At 43.1% G+C, this 24056-nt stretch overlaps 1 protein-coding gene across 1 annotated transcript in view; it reads left to right on the top strand.

Moving 5' to 3' along the window:
• Window positions 1-2728: 2728 nt before the first annotated feature.
• LOC142161531 (glutathione S-transferase P 1-like) overlaps window positions 2729-24056 on the top strand; it is a 45914-nt gene continuing 24586 nt past the window's right edge. The window contains exon 1 of the mRNA XM_075217226.1: window positions 2729-3880. Coding sequence (XP_075073327.1) covers window positions 3682-3880 — 199 coding nt within the window. The 5' untranslated portion in view covers window positions 2729-3681. The remainder of the gene's footprint in view (window positions 3881-24056) is intronic.

Here is a 24056-nt window from a genome sequence, read left to right as displayed (position 1 = left end):
TTCAACGAATCCAATATAAAATTCTTCTACTACCATACAAGGCCATCAACAAAATTGCACTGACATACATTTCCTAAATAGTCTCGAAATATCTCCCTACTCGACACCTCCATTCTGCACAAGATCTACGTCTCTCCTCCACTCTCATCACATCCTCCTATTCTCGGTTACAGGATTTTTTCCGGGCTGCACCCACTTTGTGGAATTCCCTCCCATGCACAATAAGACTTTCTTCTAGTTTTCAAACCTTCAAGCGTTCACTGAAAACCCACCTCTTCAGACAAGGTTATGATATTCCTCAACCACCATCTTAATTACCCTATTACCAGGGCCATCTTAACAACATTATGGGCCCTCGGCAAAGCAGTGCACCGGGGCCCCTACATATATATATATATATATATATATATATATATATACAGATATAAATATAGATATATAGATAGATAGATAGATGTACTTGCTCAGTGACCCTTGAAGGTTTTTTTTGCATGTTTTTTCTCTTGCAGGATTATTTATTCTAACTAAGAGCCCTGCCTATGGGGCTCATTTGCCCGTGGGGCCCCCGGGCACCTGCCCATCGTGCCCAATGGAAAAGATGACCCTGCCTATTACCATCCTCTACACTGCTAACGCAAGACAACAACCCTTTGACCAACATTGCAACACACACAGCCCACTCAATACTTTTACCTCTGCATTCTAGCTGGTCCATTGTGCAATATGATGTAGCACATCCCCTTGTGTTTCTAACTCCTAATGTCCTATAGATTGTAAGCTTGCGAGCAGGGTTCTCTTACCTCTCTGTCTGTATGTATTACCCAGTATTGTCTTATCAATGTTTGTTCCCAATTGTAAAGCGCTACGGAATCTGCTGGCGTTCTATAAATAAATGTTGATGATGATGATGAGCATGACATTAGAGGGGGTTTGTGTATTGGTGGCATGTTGCCTGAGGCTGTACAGTGTAGCAGGACTTAACAGAAGATTCATTTTATTTTACTGTAAATGTTATGGTAACTCCGGCCAAAAACAAACAGCACAGCAGTTAAATTTCTACCGCACTGTTTGATAAATAATAAAGGCTTACATGGAGAAGCATTGTGGTCTAATCATTTGTGATAACGGGGTGAATAGATAAAGTAAAACAAAAAAAATGCCCTATTGCTGCAATAACTGCAATTTGCGTCATCGCCACATCATCAAACCCTGCTCCTCCCACTGCAATAGGGAAGTGGACAGGATCCACGGAGGGGCATGCCCTGCTCTTGTGGGATTCTGTGAGCACTCCCAAAAATTCAAGAACATTCCGAAAGAGACTAGGCAAGTTTGAGACCGACACAAACTCTTATATTCTGTGCTCTTATATTCTTCTTATTGTATTTCTCTTTTAATTAACATTAAACAATGTAAATGCATAAAACAACTGTTAAAATGCCACTATCATTATTTCTGCATACAATTACAATGTAAGATTGCCATCTAGTGGACTTATCATATATGGCAACTGTTTAATATGGTTTTTAACGTGTGTTTGTCTAGGATCAAGCTTTTGTTGTTAATCTTCATTTCCTGCACATTCGCATGTTCACAGTTTTGAAAAGGGTGGGACAAGAATATCTACATGAGGCTCTACAACCCTTCACCTCCTCACCCTTCTTCTGGCTGTATTGTCAGATTTTTTTTTACTATATCTTGTAACACTTTATTATTATTATTATTATTATTATTATTATTATTAGTCTTTATTTATAGGGTGCCAAAAAATTTCTGCAGCGTCATACAGAAAACAGACAGTGGACCATACAGGGTAGTACAATACAGAACAGTGAACAAAAATACCAGTACTTCAAAAGATCCAAACATAGCTAGCATAGTGGAGTTGGAGGAGAAGAAAAAGGTAAAGAGACAGGAGAGAAGAGGGCCCTGCTCATAAGAGCTTACATCCTAAAGATAGGGAGACAGACGGAAGGCACAAAGGGGAGTCAGAGGAAAACGGAGCAAGTAGCGGAACAGGGGATGAGAGGGGAGGAGATCAGGAGTGAGGGTGGTTTAAAAGTCTGCTGATAGATATTTGAAGTCTGCTGTTCATACAGATAGATGTTTCTTGCTTGATTAAATGTATTATTTTAACTTATTACTGAAATTAGCGGTAATATATGGCCCTTTTAAAGGTACAGGGCCGCCCATGGGGCCCCTTATGTGTGTCAGGTTGCCCATCATTCTTGTAAATCAGTAGTGCTCACATTCAGTCCTCAAGATCTACCAACAGGTCATATTTTCAAGATTTCTGTCTGTAGAAACAGGTGGGATAATTACTGACCCAGCCAAATACACGAACTCACCTGTGCATAATTAAAGAAATCCTGAAAACATGCCCTGTTGGTAGCTCTTGATGATTGAGTTTGGGCACCTCAGTGGAAATGCCATTGTTTCTTGTGAGTCTCTCTGTTAACGGTTTGTGTCCTGAGCTTCATATTCACACTGAATACCACAGCTGACAGCTTTAAGGGGGCGGAGGGGTCACACTGGCACTGGAGCCAGATAAGAGGAATTGACACAAGTACACAGGCAGCAGGAAGGGAGGGGTGTCATGCAGGAAGGCACGTCCCCCTTTCACACCTGGGAACTAAGAAAGCCAGTGAGAGACTTACTAGGGAAAACAAGTGGTGGAGGTTAAAATATTGCAGGGACAGGAAGAGAAGGGATAGTATCGAGTGGAGATTGATTGCAACAGCAGCCATTGTCATTGCTGATCAGAAAAATCACAATTACTTGAACTGAAGCAGCAGACATGCCTGCAAATTAACATGGAAAACACTGCAGGCAGCTGTACTACAAGGCAGAGGAACCCACCCAGGCATTTGATCGCGTTGGCTGAGATTCAGGAACCCAGCCAGGCACAAACATTATACAGCAAAGGCTATGGGTCACATGTGAGCAGGAGAAGGAGTGCGGCTACAGGCAGAGCAAAAGGTTAGAGAGCAGCCAAGAAGGAGCAAAACAGCATGGACATCCCGGCTATTTTGTTGGAGGCAAAGGCAGGACAAACCCAGCAAGTAGCAGAAAATATCACAGACCAGCAGCACATGGTGGGTGAACTATCCCCCCTTCCCCAACCTACTGCACAGGGTCAGGGGGCTGAAGATGACGAGGACTCAGGGGAAGAAGGCAGCTTAATGAGGTAACAGCTTGAGTGGGTACATAATACACCCTTATCACATCATTCATCTGAGGCATATAAGGAAGTCCCAGCTAATATGATAGAAGCAGATGAAGGAGAAATCCAGCAAGCAGCAGAAGTGATGCACAGCTGCCTCCTCCCCCCTCACATGGACAAGGGGCAGATAATGCTGAGGAGCTGCAGACCAGATAAGAAATACCCAGCTGATGTGATAGAAGCAGCTGAAGGAGAAACCCAGCAGACAGAAGAAGGGATCACAGCAGCACATGATACCAACATTAAAGAGGGCACAGTCAAGACCACCAAGGGAGCAGGCATGGAAGCCCACAACAGAGAAAGCAGCGACATGGGAATAACAAAGGAGGACAGTCGCCACTTCTCACCTCACTACCAGATCAACAGAGCACGGGCATCATCTAGATGTCAGGAAGATAGATCTCATCAGGCCAACCATCAGCGCACACCGAATCAAGATAAGAGTTTGCACAGGGGGACTCATGGTGCCGCGACCACCACTGCAGCAGGAGAAGAATAACGCTAAGTCCATGCCAGTCCCAGCGCAACTCCAGCAGCTCAAAATTGCTAACCAGGGGCCACATCCAGCCCAGCCAGCGGTACAACAGCAGCAGCAGCTGACATCAGGGCCAGCGCAGAAAAAAGACAAGACATCTGTCACCACTACCAGCGCAGGGACCGGTGAGTATTCTAATGATGATGCTAACATTAATAATATGTATATGGATGAGCACTGTAATGTACATGGAGTACAGGGCAGCTCAGGGTTAGATAGTTCTAGTGAATCTGATGGTGAAGCGGCGTATAAGGCTTTTTAGGAGCAGTGGGGCGTGCTGAGGAGGGAACAAAAGTTGCGTAGGTAAACAGGTCTTGGGGTGGATGCAGCTATAAATCAATTGGGGTAGGCTTCGAAAATAAATAAATAAAAAAATCTACAGCTTTTGAGCAGCCTGAGGTAACCTTAGGCTGCAATCTGGGCGCAATGGCAGCTTATGTGTCAAAACAAACAAGGAAGAGAAAGGCACATTTATAGATATATATTCCTGACAGAAACAGGGCTAAAGGATAAAGGAAAAGTTAGTGAGAGAGGAGTGGTGCAGGATGATGCATATGAAATGGATAATTGGCTAAGTGGGAAGTTTGTCTACACATGATGTTCCTTAGAGGCTTTCCAAGGGATGGCTATGAGGAAGGTAAATTACACAAATGTTATCCACTCAGTCTATAAGATGTTCCATGGGTCCGTCTGGCGGTAATGCGACGAGGCCTTTCGGCTCAAGTCGCAGGGTCAGAAACCAATTAAGTTTGGGTCAAGGGACATAGAGCTCAGGTTAAACGCCCAAGGCAGTGATGCAGGCTTGGCTGGACATGTATCCTAAGCGGTACAAAGCAGAGCTACTTTGTGCAGGATTTAGGGAAGGGTTTAAAATTTTGTTAGCAGTTTCTTGAATGATAGCGAGTAAAAACCTGAAGTCCATCAATGTGCAGACAACAGTGGTTAGAGATAAAATTTCAAAGAGGCTAGGAAGGCCACTCTAAAACAGTTGCAGTCAATGGTGGGGTTGCGGAACTTTCCATTCCGGGGGTTACCAATGGGCCACATATTTTAAGAGGAGGGTAGAGTGAGCTACAACATGATTTGCATTAGCAGGGAGATCATAATGGATCTGTTGGTATGGGATAATTTCCTACACGACTTTAATCGGGTGCGTTTATGGCCGCAACAGAGCCGCTTAACTGTGAGCTGCAGCTGTTCACAGAAGCAGCAGGGGCAATAGGTTTTTTGGAGCATATATGCAGGGAAGATGGGGCGCACAATCGTGACCAGATGAGTGCGTCATTAGCGGTTTCACTAAGAACCTAGCTGCGCTGGAATTGTTTCCAATAGTGGTGGCGTTAGAAATTTGAGGGAAGAGGTTAGAGAACAGGCACATCAGCTTCTGGTGCGACAACCCGGGGGTGGTGCAAGCCATTAACAATCAGTCAGTATCATCCTTCCTCCGCTTAGGTGGTTAGTTGAAAAAGCATATCCAGGACGAGCATAATACCATAGCTGAAGCGCTCCTGCGACAGAAATAGGAGATCTTCAAGGAGGAAATGAGCAGGTTCACATCTGTGGCAGATCGGCAACCCGGTCTAGGCGAACTGGTGGCGAAGTCCTTGGCGCTTGAAATTTGAGAAAAGACTGCGATGATCAGGTGAGTCACTTCTCAGGGACAGCAGGTTATCGACACTGCTGTCCCTGAGAAGTTTTTTAATACATAGCCGTTACTTTTCAATCCTTATCAAGGAGATAAGGATTGAAAAGTATCAAGTCAAAAAAAACGAAGGGTCATAAATAGACCCCTTAGTGAGTTGACAGCACAGTTCAATAAATCACTCAGGTCAGGCCTTTTGTGTAAGAATGTGATAGTGTCCGTTAACGCAATGCTTTGTAAGATCCACAGATGGACCAGTTAAGAAAAGGGAGGTGGGTGCAGATGTGGCACCAGGCGGATTCTGCGATTTGCCCTGTCACCACAGTGAAGCAATATCTCAAGGCCAGAGGGAGGGGAAGTCTTTTGAGTGCACAGGGACGCATTCCCTTTAACAAGGTTCCAGTTCACAGCGGTTTTTAAGAGATGCGGGCAAGTCTTAGGTTGGGAAGTAACGAGATTCGGGAAGAAAAGGGAGGTCAACCTGATGTGGTAGTTTTACACCTCGGGAGTAATGACCTGGGGAAGAAAAAATCTTTAGATTTAGTACAAGGTATCTGGGAGGATTTGGTTTGGATGAAAGACCACTGGGGTGCAGTTACATTAGTATGGTCATATATCATCCCAAGGCTGTCCTGGAGAGATGCGAGGTAGGGAGCGGGCATTGACGGAGCTCGCAAGAGGTTGAATTTGGCCATAAGTAAATTCATTTCCGCGTGTGGCGGCAAAAGCATACGGCATGAAGACATTAGCATGAAATGCATTGGTTTATATAGCAGAGATGAGGTACACCTGTCAGAGGTCGAGCTGGACTGGTTCAATAACGTGATACAGGAAGCATTGGAGGTGTTGGGTGTAATGGATTAAGTGGATTCTGGACTATTCTTGATTAGCGCTGGCTTACCTGAGGTGTGGAGTCTAACGAACTCCCCGGTGTTCACCAAGAACTTCCGCAAGGCTGGATGTGCTTAGCTGCCGGGAGACGCAGGTCGTGGCCTTTAGGCCTTGCCTCAACAAGTAGTGTAGCGGCAGGTGCAGCGGGAGTATGCAGCGAGAAGGTAGTAGAGGCGTCAGACAATCCGGGTCAGGCGTAAAGGCAATCAGAGAAGTCAGCTAGCCGGGTTGGTACACAGGTAAAAGGAGATCCAGAAAGGTCAGCAAGCCGGGACGGTACACAGGAGGTCCAATACACTGGGAGCAGGCACAAGGAGGAACAGGGATCAGGAGCCAGGAACAGGAAGTTGCTCTGACACTTATGACGTGTCAGAGCGATATTTTTATAGCAAGCCCTGTTTGAATTCCCCGCCTAGGTTGACCTGCTGAACCCGGAGGTGCAGCTTCCGGGTCCGACGGAGCGGGGGGGGGGGAACGCGGAAGGGGAAGTATTCGTTACATTGGGCGATTGGTGTCACAGCATGGTGGTGGGGGCTTCAGCCTCATGAATTATTCACAAAGGCCTTGTGTGATGGTGGCAAGCGGCGCGCAAGGTATAGCTGTGGGGGGGAGCCATCATTGGTGCATAATCACGCCAGAAAGGCGGCCATCTGCCCGGCTCCAGCTTCAACAGTTGGACCTCTACGGGGCCGTGCCAAGGGAAAAGAGGGTGTGTGGGCACAAGATGCGGGCTCCAGGGGGCAAGCTTGCGGTGCTCACAGGGTGTGCAGAACACGCACCCCTAAAGGTGGAGGAATTGGTAAAAGGAAAAAGAACCTTGCGCACTGCTTTCCCTGCATTTGTTGTTAATTTTTAAATAAAACTGTTATTTACGCCAAAACCAGCCTGTGCGTTTTTATTTCAGAAAAAGGATTTGTTTCTTCCTGCGGGATGCCAACAGGTAGGCATATCCTCCCATGCCTTTCCTGTCTTGCCCTGCTCTGCAATGCAGTAAGCATTCCTCTCCCTTCCTGCTGCATACTGTTGCTGTCCACCAATTAACATTTTCAGTCTATCTGTGCTGCTCTATCTTCTTGCTTCTGGTCAATGCATTTTAACTTGATTTATGACTGTTTTAAGTTCTCCTTACAATGCTGAGATGCACTGGGATAAATATACCTCACATCTGTGAACAGTCCAGACTTTCTAGGGAACACTGAAACCCAGGGAATATCTTGGATTTTTGTGCAATTGTGAAGGGGGGGGATTTGAGGGCGAAGCGATTATTATTATTATTTTATTTTTTAATATTATTGTTATGGTAGATTTGTAAGACGTTTTGTATTGCTGCACAGTAGGGTATACAAGACATATATAAATCAGGGACATACGAGCTAAACAAAATAAATGGAGACATGAAAACAAAGGGTTGGGAGGGCCCTGCTCATGAGAGCTTACAGAATGTCTGATTGGAAATTCTTTGCAAATAATGGCATCTTGCTAAGCATAATTGAAACAGATGTTGATCCTGCTGGGCAGTGCAGACAACTAATGGATAACTTCCTGAACATCACAAGCATCTACTGGTCATCTTACTTAGCATTACTGACAATTAATTGGCATACTGCTTGGAATTAGTGCTGACTAATGGGCATATCATTGGGCACAACTGGCAACTAATGGGCATCTTATTGTACTCTACTGACTAATGCTATCTGCTACTAATAGGTATCTAAGAGTAGTATTACTTTTACTGAAAATATATATTTTTGTGCATTACTGTTATTGATGGACTACTTACTGAATATTGCTTGTAAAGATTGGTATATATTGGAACATTACTGTTGCTACTGGGCCAGAGGCGGAACTAGTGAGCTGTAGGTCTCAGTGCAGGGACACAAGGAGGGGGGAACCAGCCCCCGACCCTCTGCATCTGCCACGCAGCAGGCCCCATTATCTCCATGGGCCCTGGTGCACAGCATCTGTAACACCAATGGTAGTTCCACCACTGTACTGGGCATATTCTTGGGATTTTTTCTGCTACAGGATTATGGTGTGTGTTCAATATGGACCAAGAGGCAAATATGGACTTGTGTAGATATAACAGTGACTGAACTAACATTGGTGCGGCAGGTGCCATAACCGGGGCCAACGGAGATAATGGGATTTAACTTAATAAATGCACTCTCCACCTGTCAGGCCTGCGTGCTGCTTGGGTAGAGAGCAACCTCTTATATTTCTCTTCTACAATGCCATATAGAATATAAATTATAAAAATATTCCCAGCACACAACACCCTTAAGAGCTTATATAAACCAATACTATTGGAACCATATGTATATTAAACTAGAGATGGGCGGGCTCGGTTCCCCGAGAACCGAACCCACCCGAACTTCACCTATCCGAGAACCGAGCCGAGCAGACTCAGTACTCTGGTGCTAATTCGGAATCAAAATCGAGGCATAACGTCATCGTTACATCATTGGATCTCGGAGCTCGGTTCTCGCGATATTTGAAATCCATAAATACCCGGCTCCACAGCAATCCATCGCCATTTGAAAGAGGGAGAGAGAAGGGTTAGGTCGCAGGCAGCATTAGCGCAGGGACAAAGCAATTATTCTAGCAATTATTCTAGCAATTATTCTTGCAATGCTTCTAGCAATTCTTCCAGCAATTCTTCTAGCAATTGTTATAGCAAGAAGAGAGGAGGATAGAGGAGGCATTTTTGCAAACATTACCAACTCTTTGGGGTGTCATATTCCCTCCTCCAGAAACTATTTTCTGCCTGCAGAAATAGAAATATACCAGAAGTATAAAGTTTAGATTTTGCACTACAAGTGCTTTGGGGTGTCCCATATTCTCCAGTGTGAACAAACAATTTTTCTGGTGCTGAAAGTATTATCTAGCAGCACTATATATTTCATATTTTGCACTACAAGTGCTTTGGGGTGTTCCATATTCCCCAGTGTGAACAAACAATTTTTCTGGTGCTGAAAGTATTATCTAGCAGCACTATATACTTAATATTTTGCACTACAAGTGTTTTGGGTCTCCTTAAAATGGATTCACAGCAGTCCAAATATAAGCAGGATCAACAAACAGCTGCTGGCACCAGTTCTGATGGTAGTCTTCCCTGTATGTCATCTGGTAAAGCCTATGTAAAAGTCTTGTGTACATAGTCCCTTTTGAAGTCAGGGAAAAAAACACAAAAAGAAAATTTAACCGTATTGAAGAGAAAAAGAGCTGTAACTAATTAAAAGTTAACTGGCGAGAAAAAAAAATTGCCAACATGCCATTCTACACATGCAGTGGCAAAGAAAGAATGAGGCCTTCGCCTTTCTCTATTACTGCGAGATCTAAAAATGTTGATGAGCCTTCTTCTTGTAAAGTCACTCCTGAGCAACTAAGACCAAGTAATTCGGAGTCCAAAAGTGGTGCACAAGTACTGTTACGTGTGAAAGCAGAGCTGTAAGAAAACAGTAAGGCATTAGAGGAAAATGTATGTTCAGTATCAAAAATGACACCAATCCCTGAGGAGAGTCCATCCACGAGTGGTATCTGTAATCGTGAGCATTCTGATAGTGTACCCATAAAGAAGGACACTTTCGGCATTCCTGCTCATGTGTGCCTGAGTGTAGCCGGTGATACACGAAGTGAGGATGACACTTTGGAATTAGAAGAGGATGAGGGGGAGATTTGGGTAGCCGATGAGGGCTCTGATGAGGATGCGGTTGATTGTGTAAGTCCTGCACCAATGGCAGCAGTGTGGCACCAGTGGCAGCAGTTCTGGCACGTGAGGTTCTGGCACCAAATTGCACTTTCCAAACACAAGCAGGGATGACGCAGGTGGAAGACCACAACAGTTTGACATCTGGGCTGGTTTGGAAGATTTGATCAAAAAATGTGTGACCTTGCTCATAACTCCAACCAATCCTACTATTAACATGCAAAGGATGGTGGAGGGCCTAGCAGGGATTAAACTGTATTTTTCCTAATTTGCACTAATAAGGTTTGAGTGTAATATACACCCAAAGAAGAGTGCTCAATTGCTAAGAGTCATTGATGAAGAAAGGAAGACAAGCATGCTTGTCTGTAGAATTTGCAGGCAAATTCTACTGCGTTATATAGGTAACACCCAAAGAGAAGATCTCCATTGCTCCATTGCTAATTGTAATTGCTGAAATAGAAATAATAGGTCCGACAGTCTAGGTTTAAATCTGCAGTTCAATTTTATTGTGCCATAGCTCACTCAGAAACAGGAGAGGTGGCAGGGTTCAGTGTTAATCTTCCTCAAGCAATGCTAATTCATCCCACCATCATAGAAGTCTGTGTACTATGATGTAATTGCCAATAATGGCCTTCCAAATGGAATTAGTAGTTCATTTTAGGGCAGAGCTGTCACAATTTTTGGCCAATTCATTTACAGCAAAGCAAATATCAAAATGTTTTGCGGACTCATCTGCATCACCACTGGGTGTCTTGGGAAAGCTACTTTTTTTTCAAACATGCAGTTGCCAGAGAAACTGAAGGAGTAGACGTCATTACAAGATGTTGATAGCTCTTGGATCCTGGCGAAGTAAATAAGTATTTAATCTACAATTAAAATATAGTTAGCACATTTACTTTGTTTTATTTCATCCGTTAAATTTCTGTAGCTCCTTCGCAAAATGTATTATTAAGGCAATCACTTGACTCAAGCTAACCGTGTGTCACAACTTGGAATATTCTGCTTACTGGTTTTGGCACTACTCACCAAAGAGGCGCGGAGTCTAACGTGTCCCAGGTCTTCACCAGGAACCCCTGCAAGGGAGTATGGTCTTAGCTGCAGGAGACACGCAGGTCGCGGTCCTCAGAGGGAGCAACCAGTGAAGCGGTAAGATGGAAGCGGTGTCAGGCAGGCTGGGTCAGAACCGAGAGAATCAGGATATGCCACAGGGAGAATCCAATATCGTAGTCAGGGATAGCCGGGTCAGAACCAAAAGTCAGGATATGCCACAGGGAGAATCCAATATCGTAGTCAAAAATGTTGGGTCTGGGGTCAGAAGCACAGGAGAGAATGGTCAGCAAGCCGGGTTCAATACACAGGGAGAACTGAACAAGAATGGTCAGGAACAATCCGGGTAATTCACAGGAGAAGCAAGGAATGCACAGGAACGCTAGAGCTAGGGTGGACCTAATACTCTGGCACTCTCCTAGTGCCAGAGTGACCCTTAAATACCGGCACTAATCAGCGGCGGTGGTGACGCTGAACACCACCGCCGGAACTACTGGGAAGCGTTCCGCAACAGAACGCGTGACCGCCGACCCTAGCAACCGAGCACTCAGCTGCAGTAGCAGGCGTCCATCCCTGTGCAACGGACACAGCACTGGGACGGCACCTGACACTGTGTCTGCACTCTCTTCACAGGTGACTACTTTGCTGGACTAAAGTACATTCTCCTCAAATGCTAGTCTTCTTGCAGCTGCTGCATTCTTCTACATGCTGTTACAGAATCCAGAAAATTACACTACATTTTTAGGGACACAAACAGCATCTCCTGCATGTCATTTTTAAAAAGTTCTGTAACATCAAGTTGATAGTGTGAGCAAAACAGGAAATGTGATGGAATTCCACCCCGCTCTAATGCTTGATAATATTGTAATATTATAATATTGGTGTCATTATCAGAAATGACATATCCTCAGGAGAGTCCAAGCAGGATTAACCATGTTGCAATGACATCCCTTACCTTTTGGAACAGATTGTCAGCTGTATGCCTCTTAGTGAAGCCGCTGATACACAGAGTAGCCTACTATGTGACGTACTTGGGTACATGCTACTGCTGTCCCTGCTGGTGAAGGCGAATGACCAACCCAGTGGGCTGTAACTGTCATATAATCTTTAGTTTGCCCAGTTCCGCTTGTCCATATATCTATGGTTAAGTGTACAGTGGGTAGAATGGCATTTTGTATCCCAATAATTACATTTTTAGGAACCTTCTGGTACAGGTGAGTAATAGTTTTTCTAGTAAAATGGTATAGTGATGACATTTGGTAGCAGGGACACAAGACCTTAATTAAATGTGTTAAACCAACTGTATTAATAGTGGACATTGGACGCAGATGTAATACTAGCATAGTCCCCATGGCGTCTGTGATCCGCTTTGCGACTGGGTGACAGGTTTCATACTTGTTTCCTCTTGCAAACAATTGTTTAACAGTCAATTGTTGCTTCTGGGGATATTGATGATGAAGGTGTTGGCGGTGTAGATTGCAGGTGCTGGGATGTAGATGAGAGAAGGGAGGTAGATAATTCTGGACTGCTTGTTGTTATTTTTTATAACCTAAGTTTCTGGTTTTCCCAACAGCTTTCCATGAACTCGCTTCAAATGCCGTAACATGGATGAGGATCCTAGATGGTTAAGGTCACTACCTCTACTGAGTGTGGCTTTAAAAACGCTACAAATGGCTAGACAACTGTTGTCAGGATTTGTGTAAAAATAATTCCACACTTAAGAGGTGGATTTTTTGTCTTTTGCCCAGGCATGACAATGGCCTTTTTCTTATCACTGGCAAGAACTGCAGCAATTTTTCTTTTAAAGTGTATGAAAATCATATTGTGACCTATGAGGTGGTCAAAATTGAATGGAATTGACTGGAAATTAGTGTTAGTGAGGTTAATAATAATTTACATAAAAAATAATACCTAAATTAAGTTATTTTAGCCCAAAAAAATATTTTTTTTTAACAAATTGCAAAACAAAACCAAACAAAACCAAAACCAAAACCAGAACACGCAAGGGCGGTTTTGGCAAAACCAAAACCAAAACACGACGGTAATCCAGATCCAAAACCAAAACCAAAACACGGGGGTCAGTGACCATCTCTATAATAAACACATTTTAATAAATATATAACTGACATCAAATGACAAGTGTCAAAAATTAATTAAGAATGTCCAGAAATGATGTTCATGTAGATATTATATCTCGCTTGGTGAGATGGGTCAATCTAAAATAGAAAAATATGTGATATAAATATGTGACTCCACTGTGCAGTTGTAGTTCTCTTAGATAGTGGTAAATCCTGATAACACACCTGGTTAGATATACAGCTAATCCACGCCTCGATATTGAGTTTGAGTGTCTAACTTAGACCTCTGCGTTTAAACCTGCCATTTAAACATATAAAACATATATAATAAGTGCAACAGGGTAATTAAGCATGAACAATAACTAAGTGGATGCTAATTACCTCCAAGTATCTGAGGTCTTGTATTACAGGTAGCCTAAGCAACGGCTAGAGTGTTCTTGAAAGGATCCAACCAATTCAGGTGAATCCAGTTAGGCGTTCCCCGTGTAGAAAGTGGTTGAACGCCCTGTGCAAATGGTCCCGTATTATGAGCTCTGTCGGGGGCAATACACGGTGACCACAATCAATTTCCACCCACCGGTCATGTGATGGTAGTCAATTCACTCATGTCCAATTTCCAAGGGTATACTAATAGTCAAAATCGCTGTGGCCACAGCTTATATATCCACTTGAAAAATAGTGTGGTAATCCTTAATATAGCATCCATGCTGAAAATCACCCCAACGCCTTTTGTCTAGAGATGCTTAATGACCCCCTGGTTTTGGTTTTGGATCTGGATTAGCTTTGTGTTTTGGCTTTGGTTTTGGTTTTGGCAAAACCACCCTTGTGTGTTTTGGTTTTGGTTCTGGATCTGTTTTTTTTAGAAAAATTGCTAAAATCACATAATTTTGCGCTTTTTTTGATCCTACATTATTATTAACCTATAGTAGAGGATATAGGTCCCCTGAGGCGCAGAAAAGATGAGTGGGTAGGTATGTTTACGTAATGTGGTAGGGTGGATGATATTCACCCAAAAGCATAATGTGGTCTTATCACTTAAAGGTATAAATGTGTATACAGTTCGGTAAAAACAGTATTTATTTGCTTATATATTCAGCAAACCGGTGTTCAACATATATAGTACATAGCAGGTACCTTGCTATAACACTAAGCATACATAAAGGTAGTGTTTTGTAAGCAAAATATTCCAACACTTTGATAGAGAAATGCAGTTTCATATATCACAGATTTAGAAGGAATAGATGCTTTTTCCATAGACCACAAATATCATTATTATTAACCTCAATAACACCAATTTCAAGTCATTTGCAGTCAATTTTGACCACCTCACAGGTCACAATATTATTTTCATACAATTTCGGACAAATACTGCAGCGATCTGGCTGGATGGTAAGCGACAGAGCAATGGCTCAAACACATGGCAGTTCCTACCACATCTAGGACACATTGGCACATAGCAGTGACAGAAAAGAAAAGTGGGGCAAGATGGAATTGTCCTTTGATCATGAAACCAGTTATGGTTCATTTGATTGCTCCACCTGTTTCTTGGATAAGTGAGGTAATTCTACAGCTAATACATGGCAACGAGCGCTGACCTCCCGGGATGTGTACTTTTATCAGACCCACACCAATCCAGGGTGCCAGACAAAAAGCCAGTTCATCAGTGAGCTTTGAATCAGCCCCAATTCCCACAAAATTATAATCTAGTTAGTTACCGTTGATGCAAAGTGCAGATTACAAACACTTGATGAAACAGCAACAAAGTGGAAGGTAATACACGTCTATTTAGATATCCATGCTTACATTTCTTCTGCAAGCAAAGTTGTTCTTTGTTAATAAAACTGTTGTCTTTATACGGTTCAAAAAAATTACAAATAATCCTCCACCATCTTTGGATGTTGATAGTTGATAGTAGGATCAGGTGGAATTACAGCAGAGGTGTCAATTCTGTTATTTTTTTAGCATAACTTTCCCTTTGCCTTGAACTCGCTTCAATTGGCGTAACATAGATGAGGCTCCTAGATGGTTAAGGTCCCTCCCTCGACTGACTGTTGCTTGACATACACTACGAATGGCTATACAATTGTTGTCTGGATTTGGGTAGAAATAATTCCACACATAAGAAGTGTATTTTTTGGTCTTATGCCCAGGCATGACAATGGCCTTCTTCTTATCACATGCCAGAACTGCTTCCACCGGTGCAGGACTTACACAAACAACATCATCCTCATCAACATCCTCATTAGCGCCCTCGTCGGCTACACAAATATCCCCCTTATCCTGTTGCAATTCCAAAGTGGCATCCTCAATTGGTGTACCTCAGATCAGCTACCCTCGGGCTGTTCAGGAACACATTAACAGAAATGGGTACACTATCAGAATGGTCAAGATTACACATAGCACTCATGGATGGATTTCCTGAGGAATTGGTGTCATTTCTGAATCTGAACATACATTTTCCTCTAATGCCTTACTGTTTTCTTCCAGCTCGGCTTTTACATGTAAAAGTATTTGGGCACCACTTTTGGAGTCCGAATGACAAGGCCTTGCTTGGTCACGACTGACCTTACAAGAAGATGCCTCGGTAACAGTTTCAGATCTCACACTCATAGAGAAATGTGAAGGCCTCATTCTTTCTTTTCCACTGCGTGTGTATAATGGCACGTTGTTGGCAATTTCATTTTTTTCTGCAGTTAACTTTGCCTGTATTACAGCTCTTTTTTTCTTGACCAAGGTTAAAGGTGTTTTTTTACATTTTGTTTGCCTGACTTAAATACACTATGACTTTTACATAGGCTTTACCAGATGACGTACTGGGATTACTATCATCATGACTGGTGGCAGCAGCTGCTTGGTGCTCCTGCTCTTCTGTGTACTGCTGTGAATCCATTTTTATAACACCGTACACTTTGACTGCAAATTTAGAAGAAAAGCCTGCAAGGACTAGTATTTGTATTTCAGCAATGACAATTAGCAATGGAGCTCTTCTCTTTGGGTGTATATTAGAGATGGGCGGGCTTGGTTTCCTTGAAACCGAACCCACTTGAACTTTGGGGTTCCGAGTACTGAGCCAAGTCAAAGTGTTTGGAGTCTCATATAACCCCTTATAAAAAAAGCTGTATTTTCTAAGTGCTGAAATCCTAATAGCACTGTATTTTTTCTGAATTTGCACTACAAAGTGTTTGGGGTCTCATATACCCCCTTATAAAAAAGCTGTATTTTCTGAGTGCTGAAATCCTAATATAGCACTGCATTTTTCTGAATTTGCACTGATAAGTGTAGGGTCTAATATACACCCAAAGACGAGTGCTCCATTGCTAAGAGTCAATGATGAAGAGGAAGACAAGCAGACTTGTCTGTAGAATTTGCAGGCAAATTCAACAGTTTTGCATTGAATAAACAGACACATAGGGGGAGAAGAAGAGGGAGACAGAAAATTAATCATCTTCCTCTTGCTCAGGACTGTCAATGGTGTTATAGTCTCTTAGTAGGCTGTGGATCAGCCTGCGACAGTCCTGGAGAGTCATCTTCTCCCTTTTCAAGATGACGCGATTCCTGGCAAGCCAAATAGCATTCTTAAAGCAGTTCATTAGGCTCCGGCCCTCCTGGATTGCCCCAATGATGTGGGTCTCAGGAAATAATCCATAAAATACAGAATTGTATGAACAGGGCCGCCTTCAGAAATCATGGGGCCCAGTACGGGTCCCCCGTGTCGCCCGGGCCCCGCCCCGATGAGCGCCCTCCAATGAGCAACAGCGCAAGACATACTTACCTGCGTGCCCGCTGTCTGTCCGCTGGTCTCCGCTACTCTGTCTTCAGCCTGGCTGTCACTGTCACCGTCACCCGGGCACCAGGATGCAATCGCAGGGGTGGAGGAATCATTCCCCCTGCGATCCTGTAATCTGGCTGTCAGCAATGGAGCAATGGAGCTCTTCTCTTTGGGTGTATATTAGAGATGGGCGGGCTTGGTTTCCTTGAAGCCGAACCCACCTGAACTTTGGGGTTCCGAGTACCGAGCCAAGTCAAAGTGTTTGGAGTCTCATATAACCCCTTATAAAAAAGCTGTATTTTCTAAGTGCGGAAATCCTAATAGCACTGTATTTTTTCTGAATTTGCACTACAAAGTGTTTGGGGTCTCATATACCCCCTTATAAAAAAGCTGTATTTTCTGAGTGCTGAAATCCTAATATAGCACTGTATTCTTCTGAATTTGCACTACAAAGTGTTTGGGGTCTCATATACCCCCTTCTAAAAGAGCTTAATTTCTGAATGCTGAAATCCTAACATAGCACTGCGTTTTTTATGAATTTGCACTGATAAGTGTAGGGTCTAATATACACCCAAAGACGAGTGCTCCATTGCTAAGAGTCAATGATGAAGAGGAAAACAAGCAGACTTGTCTGTAGAATTTGCAGGCAAATTCAACAGTTTTGCATTGAATAAACAGATACATAGGGGGAGAAGAAGAGGGAGACAGAAAATTAATCATCTTCCTCTTACTCAGGACTGTCAATGGTGTTATAGTCTCTTAGTAGGCTGTGGATCAGCCTGTGACAGTCCTGGAGGGTCATCTTCTCCCTTTTCAAGATGACGCGATACCTGGAAAGCCAAATAGCATTCTTAAAGCAGTTCATTAGGCTCCAGCCCTCCTGGATTGCCCCAATAATGTGGGTCTCAGGAAATAATCCATAAAATACAGAATGGTATGAACAGGGCCGCCTTCAGAAATCATGGGGCCCAGTACGGGTCCCCCGTGTCCCCCGGGCCCCGTCCCGATGAGCGTTCCCCAATGAGCAACAGCGCAAGACATACTTACCTGTGTCCGCTGGTCTCCACTACTCTGTCTTCAGCCTGGCTGTCACCGTCACCTGACATTCGGGCACCAGGATGCGATCGCAGGGGTGGAGGAATCATTCCCCCTGCGATCCTGTGATCTGGCTGTCACAGGCAGAGCAAATGATCGCAGGGGGAATGATTCCTTCACCCCTGCGATCGCATCCTGGTGCCTGGCTGTCACTGTGACAGCCAGGCTGAAGACAGAGTAGCGGAGACCAGCGGACAGACAGCGGGCCCCCAGGTAAGTATGTCTTGCGCTGTTGTACCGGGCCCCCTGGTAAGCCCGGGCCTGGTACAACAGTACCCCCCGTACCACCCTGATGGCGGCCCTGGGTATGAAAGGCAAGTTCTGGGCACACTGTCCTTATGTTCATGTTCCAAGGCATCCAACAGTGCCTGTGCAGTGGGGCAGTCCCAAAAAATATGTTGTGCTGTTTCCCTTCTGGAGATGCAGAAGGAGCAGTGGACATATCGGCACGGGTTCCGGGAGTGCATGAATGTCCTGAGAGGCAGACATCTCTGGATAGCCATCCATGCAATGTTTTTGTGTCTATTAGTCAGCCTCTTAGAGGCCACATTCTCCCACACGTGTTTTGTTGTGTTTGTAATCAGCACTTTACATGAGAGGTACCTAACTATATTATAATTTTGTGGGAATTGGGCTGATTCGAAGCTTACTGATGAACTGACTGTTTGCTGTGCATTTCAATGGCTCTTTTGAGTGCATTGTCTGGCACCCTGTATTGGTGTCTGTCTGATAAAAGCACGCATCCCGGGGGGGTCAGCGCTCGTTGCCATGTATTAGCTGTAGAATTACCTCACTTATCCAAGAAACAGGTGGAGCGATCGTTGCCATGTATTAGCTGTAGAATTACCTCACTTATCCAAGAAACAGGTGGAGCGATCAAATGAACCATAACTGGTTTCATGATCCAAGCACAATTCCATCTTGCACCACTTTCTGTTCTGCCACTGCTGTGTGCCAATGTGTCCTATATGTGCTAGGAACTGCCGTGTGTTTGAGTCATTGCTCTGTCGCTTTCCATCCAGCCAGATTGCTGCAGTATTTGGCTGAAAGTGTATGAAAAGCATATTGTGACCAGTGAGATGGTAAAAATTGAATGGAAATCACTGGAATTTAGTGTTAGTGAGGTTAATAATAATGTAGGTACAAAATAATACCTAAATTATGTGATTTTAGCCCCAAAAAATTGAATTTTTTAAAATATGGCTAAATAAAACCAAAACACGCAAGGATGGTTTTGGCAACACCAAAACCAAAACTCTAAGGTAATCCGGTTACAAAACCAAAACACGGGGGTCAGTGAGCATCTCTAGTGTATATAACACCATACACTTTTTTGTGCAAATTTAGAAAAAAAGCCTGCAAGAACTAGCAGTTGTATTTCAGCAATGACAATTAGCAATGGAGCAATGGAGCTCTTCTCTTTAGGTGTATATAACACCGAACACTTTTTTGTGCAAATTTAGAAGAAAAGCTTGTATTTGTATTTCAGCAATGACAATTAGCAATGGAGAAATGGAGCTCTTCTCTTTGGGTGTATATAACACCATACACTTTTTTGTCCAAATTCAGAAGAATAGCCTGCAAGGACTAGTATTTATATTTTTCTGCAATGAGAATTACCAATGCAGCTCTCCTTTTTCTGTGTTACCTATATAACACAGTAGAATTTGACTGCAGAATTACACCAACCCTGACAGCCCTAGTATATGTATTTTTTTGCAATGAGAATTACCAATGGAGCTCTCCTGAATGTCACTGTAGACTGTCTTGAACACTGCTATCCCCTCCACTTTTAATTCTATCTACTTGGCTGACCAACTGCTCTACACAGTGTGCTACCCCTACTGTGTATCTCTTTCAAATGGTGCTAGATCGCTGTGGAGGACGGTATTTATAGATTCCAATACTCGCGAGATCCAACGACGTCGCAATGACTTTTTGCCTCGTTTTGGAATCTGAAAAAGCGTGAAAGTACAGAGCCGACCGACTCGGCTCGGTACTCAGATCCCCTAAGTTCGGGTGTGGTTGGTTCCCGAGGAACCGAGCCTGAGCATCTCTAGTTTCGTCTCATAAAAGGGACTTTCTCAAGGAGATGAAGTATGGTATGTATCTGTTTTTTTATATATACTTGCCATAGTCGGTGTTCCGCTGTTAGTCCCCGCCTCTGTTCATTAACTACTAATGCACTCCACTACATTTACCGGCGTGTTAATAGTTCATCTCATGTTTTGCTGAAACTGGTGCTTGTTTCTTCATTCATGTCTAACCCAGATTGATCCAATGCACATCTCATCTCATATTTGGTTAGTGGCTATAATTCTTGGTCACATGTATGTTTTCTGATCTAACTTTTTTTTGATATTCAAGCCAATCTACATCACCCTATATACATAAATAGCTCCTACCATGGATGTAGTAACTCTATATCTACTCTTATATACTGTATGTCCATAGTAGAGATGCTCACTGACCCCCGTGAAGTGGTTTTGGTTTGGGACTTGGATTAGCTTCGTGTTTTGGTTTTGGCAAAACCGTCGTTGTGTGTTTTGGTGTTGGATCTGTATTTTTTAGAAACATTGCTAAAATATGCTAAAATCACATAATCTTTGATCCTACATTATTATTAACCTCAATAACACTAATTTCAAGTTATTTGCAGTCAATTTTGACCACCTCACAGGTCACAATATTATTTTCATACACTTTCAAACAAAGACTGCAACAGTTCTTGCCAGTGATGAGAATAAGGCCATTGTCATGCCTGGGCATAAGACCAAAAAATCCACCTCTTATGTGTGGAATTATTTTTACCCAAATCATGACAACAGTTGGCTAGCCATTTGTAGCATTGTAAAGCCACAGTCAGTAGAGGTAGGGACCTTAACCATCTAGGAACCTCATCCATGTTGCGCCATTTGAAGCAAGTTCATGGAAAGCTTGGGAAAATCAGAAACTTATGCGAAAAAAGTAACAACAAGCAGTCCAGCATCATCTACCTCCCTTCTCTCATCTAGATCCCAGCACCTGCAATCTACACCTCCAACACCTTCATCATCAATATCCTCAAAAGTGATCAGAGTTAGTCCTGCATCCAAGTTGCTAATGCGAGATGACTCTTCCCCTATCCAGGACTCCTCAGAAGAATCCTTGTGCGTTAGGCCCACTGCTGCTGCTCCTGCTGATAGGGGTGGATCTTCAACCCAGAAGCAGACCAAGAAGAAGACTACTAGTAGTTTACAACAATTGACTGTTAAACAATCCTCAGCAAGATTGAAAGCTGTCACCCAGTCGCAAAGGGGATCACAGACGCCATGGCGACTATGCTATTATTAAATCTGCGTCCAATATCCACTATTAATGCAGCTGGTTTTAGACAATTACTTGAGGTCTTGTGTCCCCGTTACCAAATTCCATCACAACACCATTTTACTAGAAAGCTATTCCTCACCTGTACCAGAAGGTTCGTAAAAATGTAATTATGGGGCTACAAAATTCCATTCTACCCACTGTACACTTAACCACAGATATGTGGACAAACGGAACTGGGCAAACTAAAGATTATATGGCTGTGACAGCCTACTGGGTTAGTCATTCACCTTCAACAGCAGGAACAGCAGCAGCACGTACCCAAGTACGTCACATTTTTCTGAAGCAGGCTACTCTGTGTATCATCTGCTTCACTAAGAGACATATTATTATTATTATCGTAGATTTGTAAGGCACCACAGTGCTCCACAGCGCCGCACAGTAGGGAAGGCAAGGACATACATAAAACAAGACATACGTAAAACAAGCACAGACAAGGCAGACAAAATTTATAGAGACATGCAAACAAAGGGTATGGAGGACCCTGCTCATTAGAGAGCTTACATTCTAAAGGGAAGAGGGCACAGCTGAAACAAGAGGAGCGAGTGTGGTTTAGAGTGGATATTTTAATAGTTGTGATGGTGCAACCCATCTCTAAAAAAGAGATGGGTTTTCAAACAGCATCTAAAGATTTGAAGGCTGTGGGAAATTCTGATTGAGCGTGGTAGGGAATTCCATAAGTTGGGAGCAGCACGAGAGAAGTCTTGAAAGCGGGAGTGAGAGGTGGTTAGCAGAGACGAGACTAGGCGCAGGTCAGAGGTAATACTGCTGACAACCTGTTTGAAAAACTAAGGGATGTCATTGCAACATGGCTTATTCTGCTTGGACTCTCCTGAGGATATGTGATTTCTGATAACGCAACCAATATTGTTAGAGCATTACAGTGGTGGGAATTCCATCACATTCCCTGTTTTGCTCATACAATTAACTTGGTGGTACAGAACTTTTTAAAAAATGACAATGAAATGCAGGAGATGCTGCCTGTGTCCCAAAATATTTAGGGTCATTTTTTGGGATTGTGCAGCTGCAAAAAGAATACCACTACAATGACGGAAGAATTCAAAAATTTTATTACTGACTCCATCATGTTCATTTTGAATAATAACTATTTCCGTTTTAAGGAGGATTATTATCTCCAATGTAAAGGGACTGCAATGGGTACCAGGTTTACCCCCAGTTATGCAAACCTCTTCATGGCCTTTTGGGAGGAGGAGTGGGTCAGGGGATCGCGTGACTTTGTCGTGAACCTGGTACTCTGGAATTGTTTTATTGACAATATCTTTTTTATATGGGATGGACCACATTATGAATTGATCAAATTTTGTGAATATCTCAATTCTAACTTATCATATGTTGAATTGACATTTGATTGTAGTGCTAGTACTGTAAATTTCTTGGATATCACGGTTTACATCAAGGATAATATTATACATACCAAGACATACAGGAAGCCCACTGATAGGGCGAGTTATGTATACTTTGATAGTCATCATCATATAAATTGGCCTTCTTATATACCTTTGGGACAGATGAAGCATTTAAAAAGGAATTGTACAGAAAGTGGAATAATGGAAAAACAATTGAGTGACCTGAAAAGGAACTTTATCACTAGAGGTTACAATTAAGAGGTAACAATACTGGTGGTATTACCTGGAGCCCAATAGCCGAGTAGATATCCAGAGAGTAGTCAGACGTTTTGCCGGGTTGGTACACAAGCAGGTAGTCACAGATGCAAGGTAGAGGAGCAGGTAGCAAGAGCTAAGCAAGCAGAATACTCAAGCATATGTCTGAACCATGAAGTGCCATTTATAGGCCCAAACAGGAAACAGGATCCAAGATGGTTTCTCTTTGATTCCAACCTGGCCATCTTGGATAAGGGCAAATCTAAGGGCAAGTTTGAAAATACAGAGACCTCTAGTGGTCGGAGGTGCAAATGTCAAAGTAATTCCTTACAAAAGAATTGTTAAATAGAGCTGAAGAAATCGTTAACAGATATGAAAGAAAGGATTTAGTTCTTCAAGGGAATAAAACACAATCAGTCAATTTGGGTAAACATGAATGGGCCTGAAGCTCTCCTCTTTGTCTGTAACCTGTATAACACTGTACACTTTGACTGCAAATTCAGAAGATAAGCCTGCTAGCCCTAGTATTTGTATTTCAGCAATGAGAATTAGCAATGGAGCTATGGAGCTTTCCTCTTTGTGTGTTACCTATATAACACAGTAGCATGTGACTGCAGAATTACACCAAGCCTGCCAGCCCTAGTATTTGTATTTCAGCAATGAGAAATAGCAATGGGGCAATGGAGATCTCCTCTTTGTGTGTTACCTATATAACACAGTAGAATGTGACTGCAGAATTACACCATGCCTGCCAGCACTAGAATTTGTATTTCAGCAATGACAATTGGCAATGGAGCTCTCCTGAATGTCACTGTAGACTTTGTTGAACACTGCTACCCCCTCCTCTTTCTATTCTATCTATGTTGCTGCCCAACTGCTCTACAGACTGTGCTACCCCTTCTGTGTCCCTCTGTGAAATGGCACTAGATCGCAGTGGAGGGCAGTACTTATAGCTTTCAAAACTTGCGAGATCCGGGTGGCGTGGCCTGGCTATCAAGATGGCCGGTTGAGTTTTCTGAGTGCTCTGCATCTAGACAACTTTTACCAACTTGAATCTTGATTTTTGTTGAATAAGTGTGTTCCTA

This window comes from Mixophyes fleayi, chromosome 6 (assembly GCF_038048845.1).
Source record: "Mixophyes fleayi isolate aMixFle1 chromosome 6, aMixFle1.hap1, whole genome shotgun sequence".
Lineage (NCBI taxonomy): Eukaryota > Metazoa > Chordata > Amphibia > Anura > Limnodynastidae > Mixophyes > Mixophyes fleayi.
This window is presented reverse-complemented; position numbering and strand designations above follow the sequence as displayed.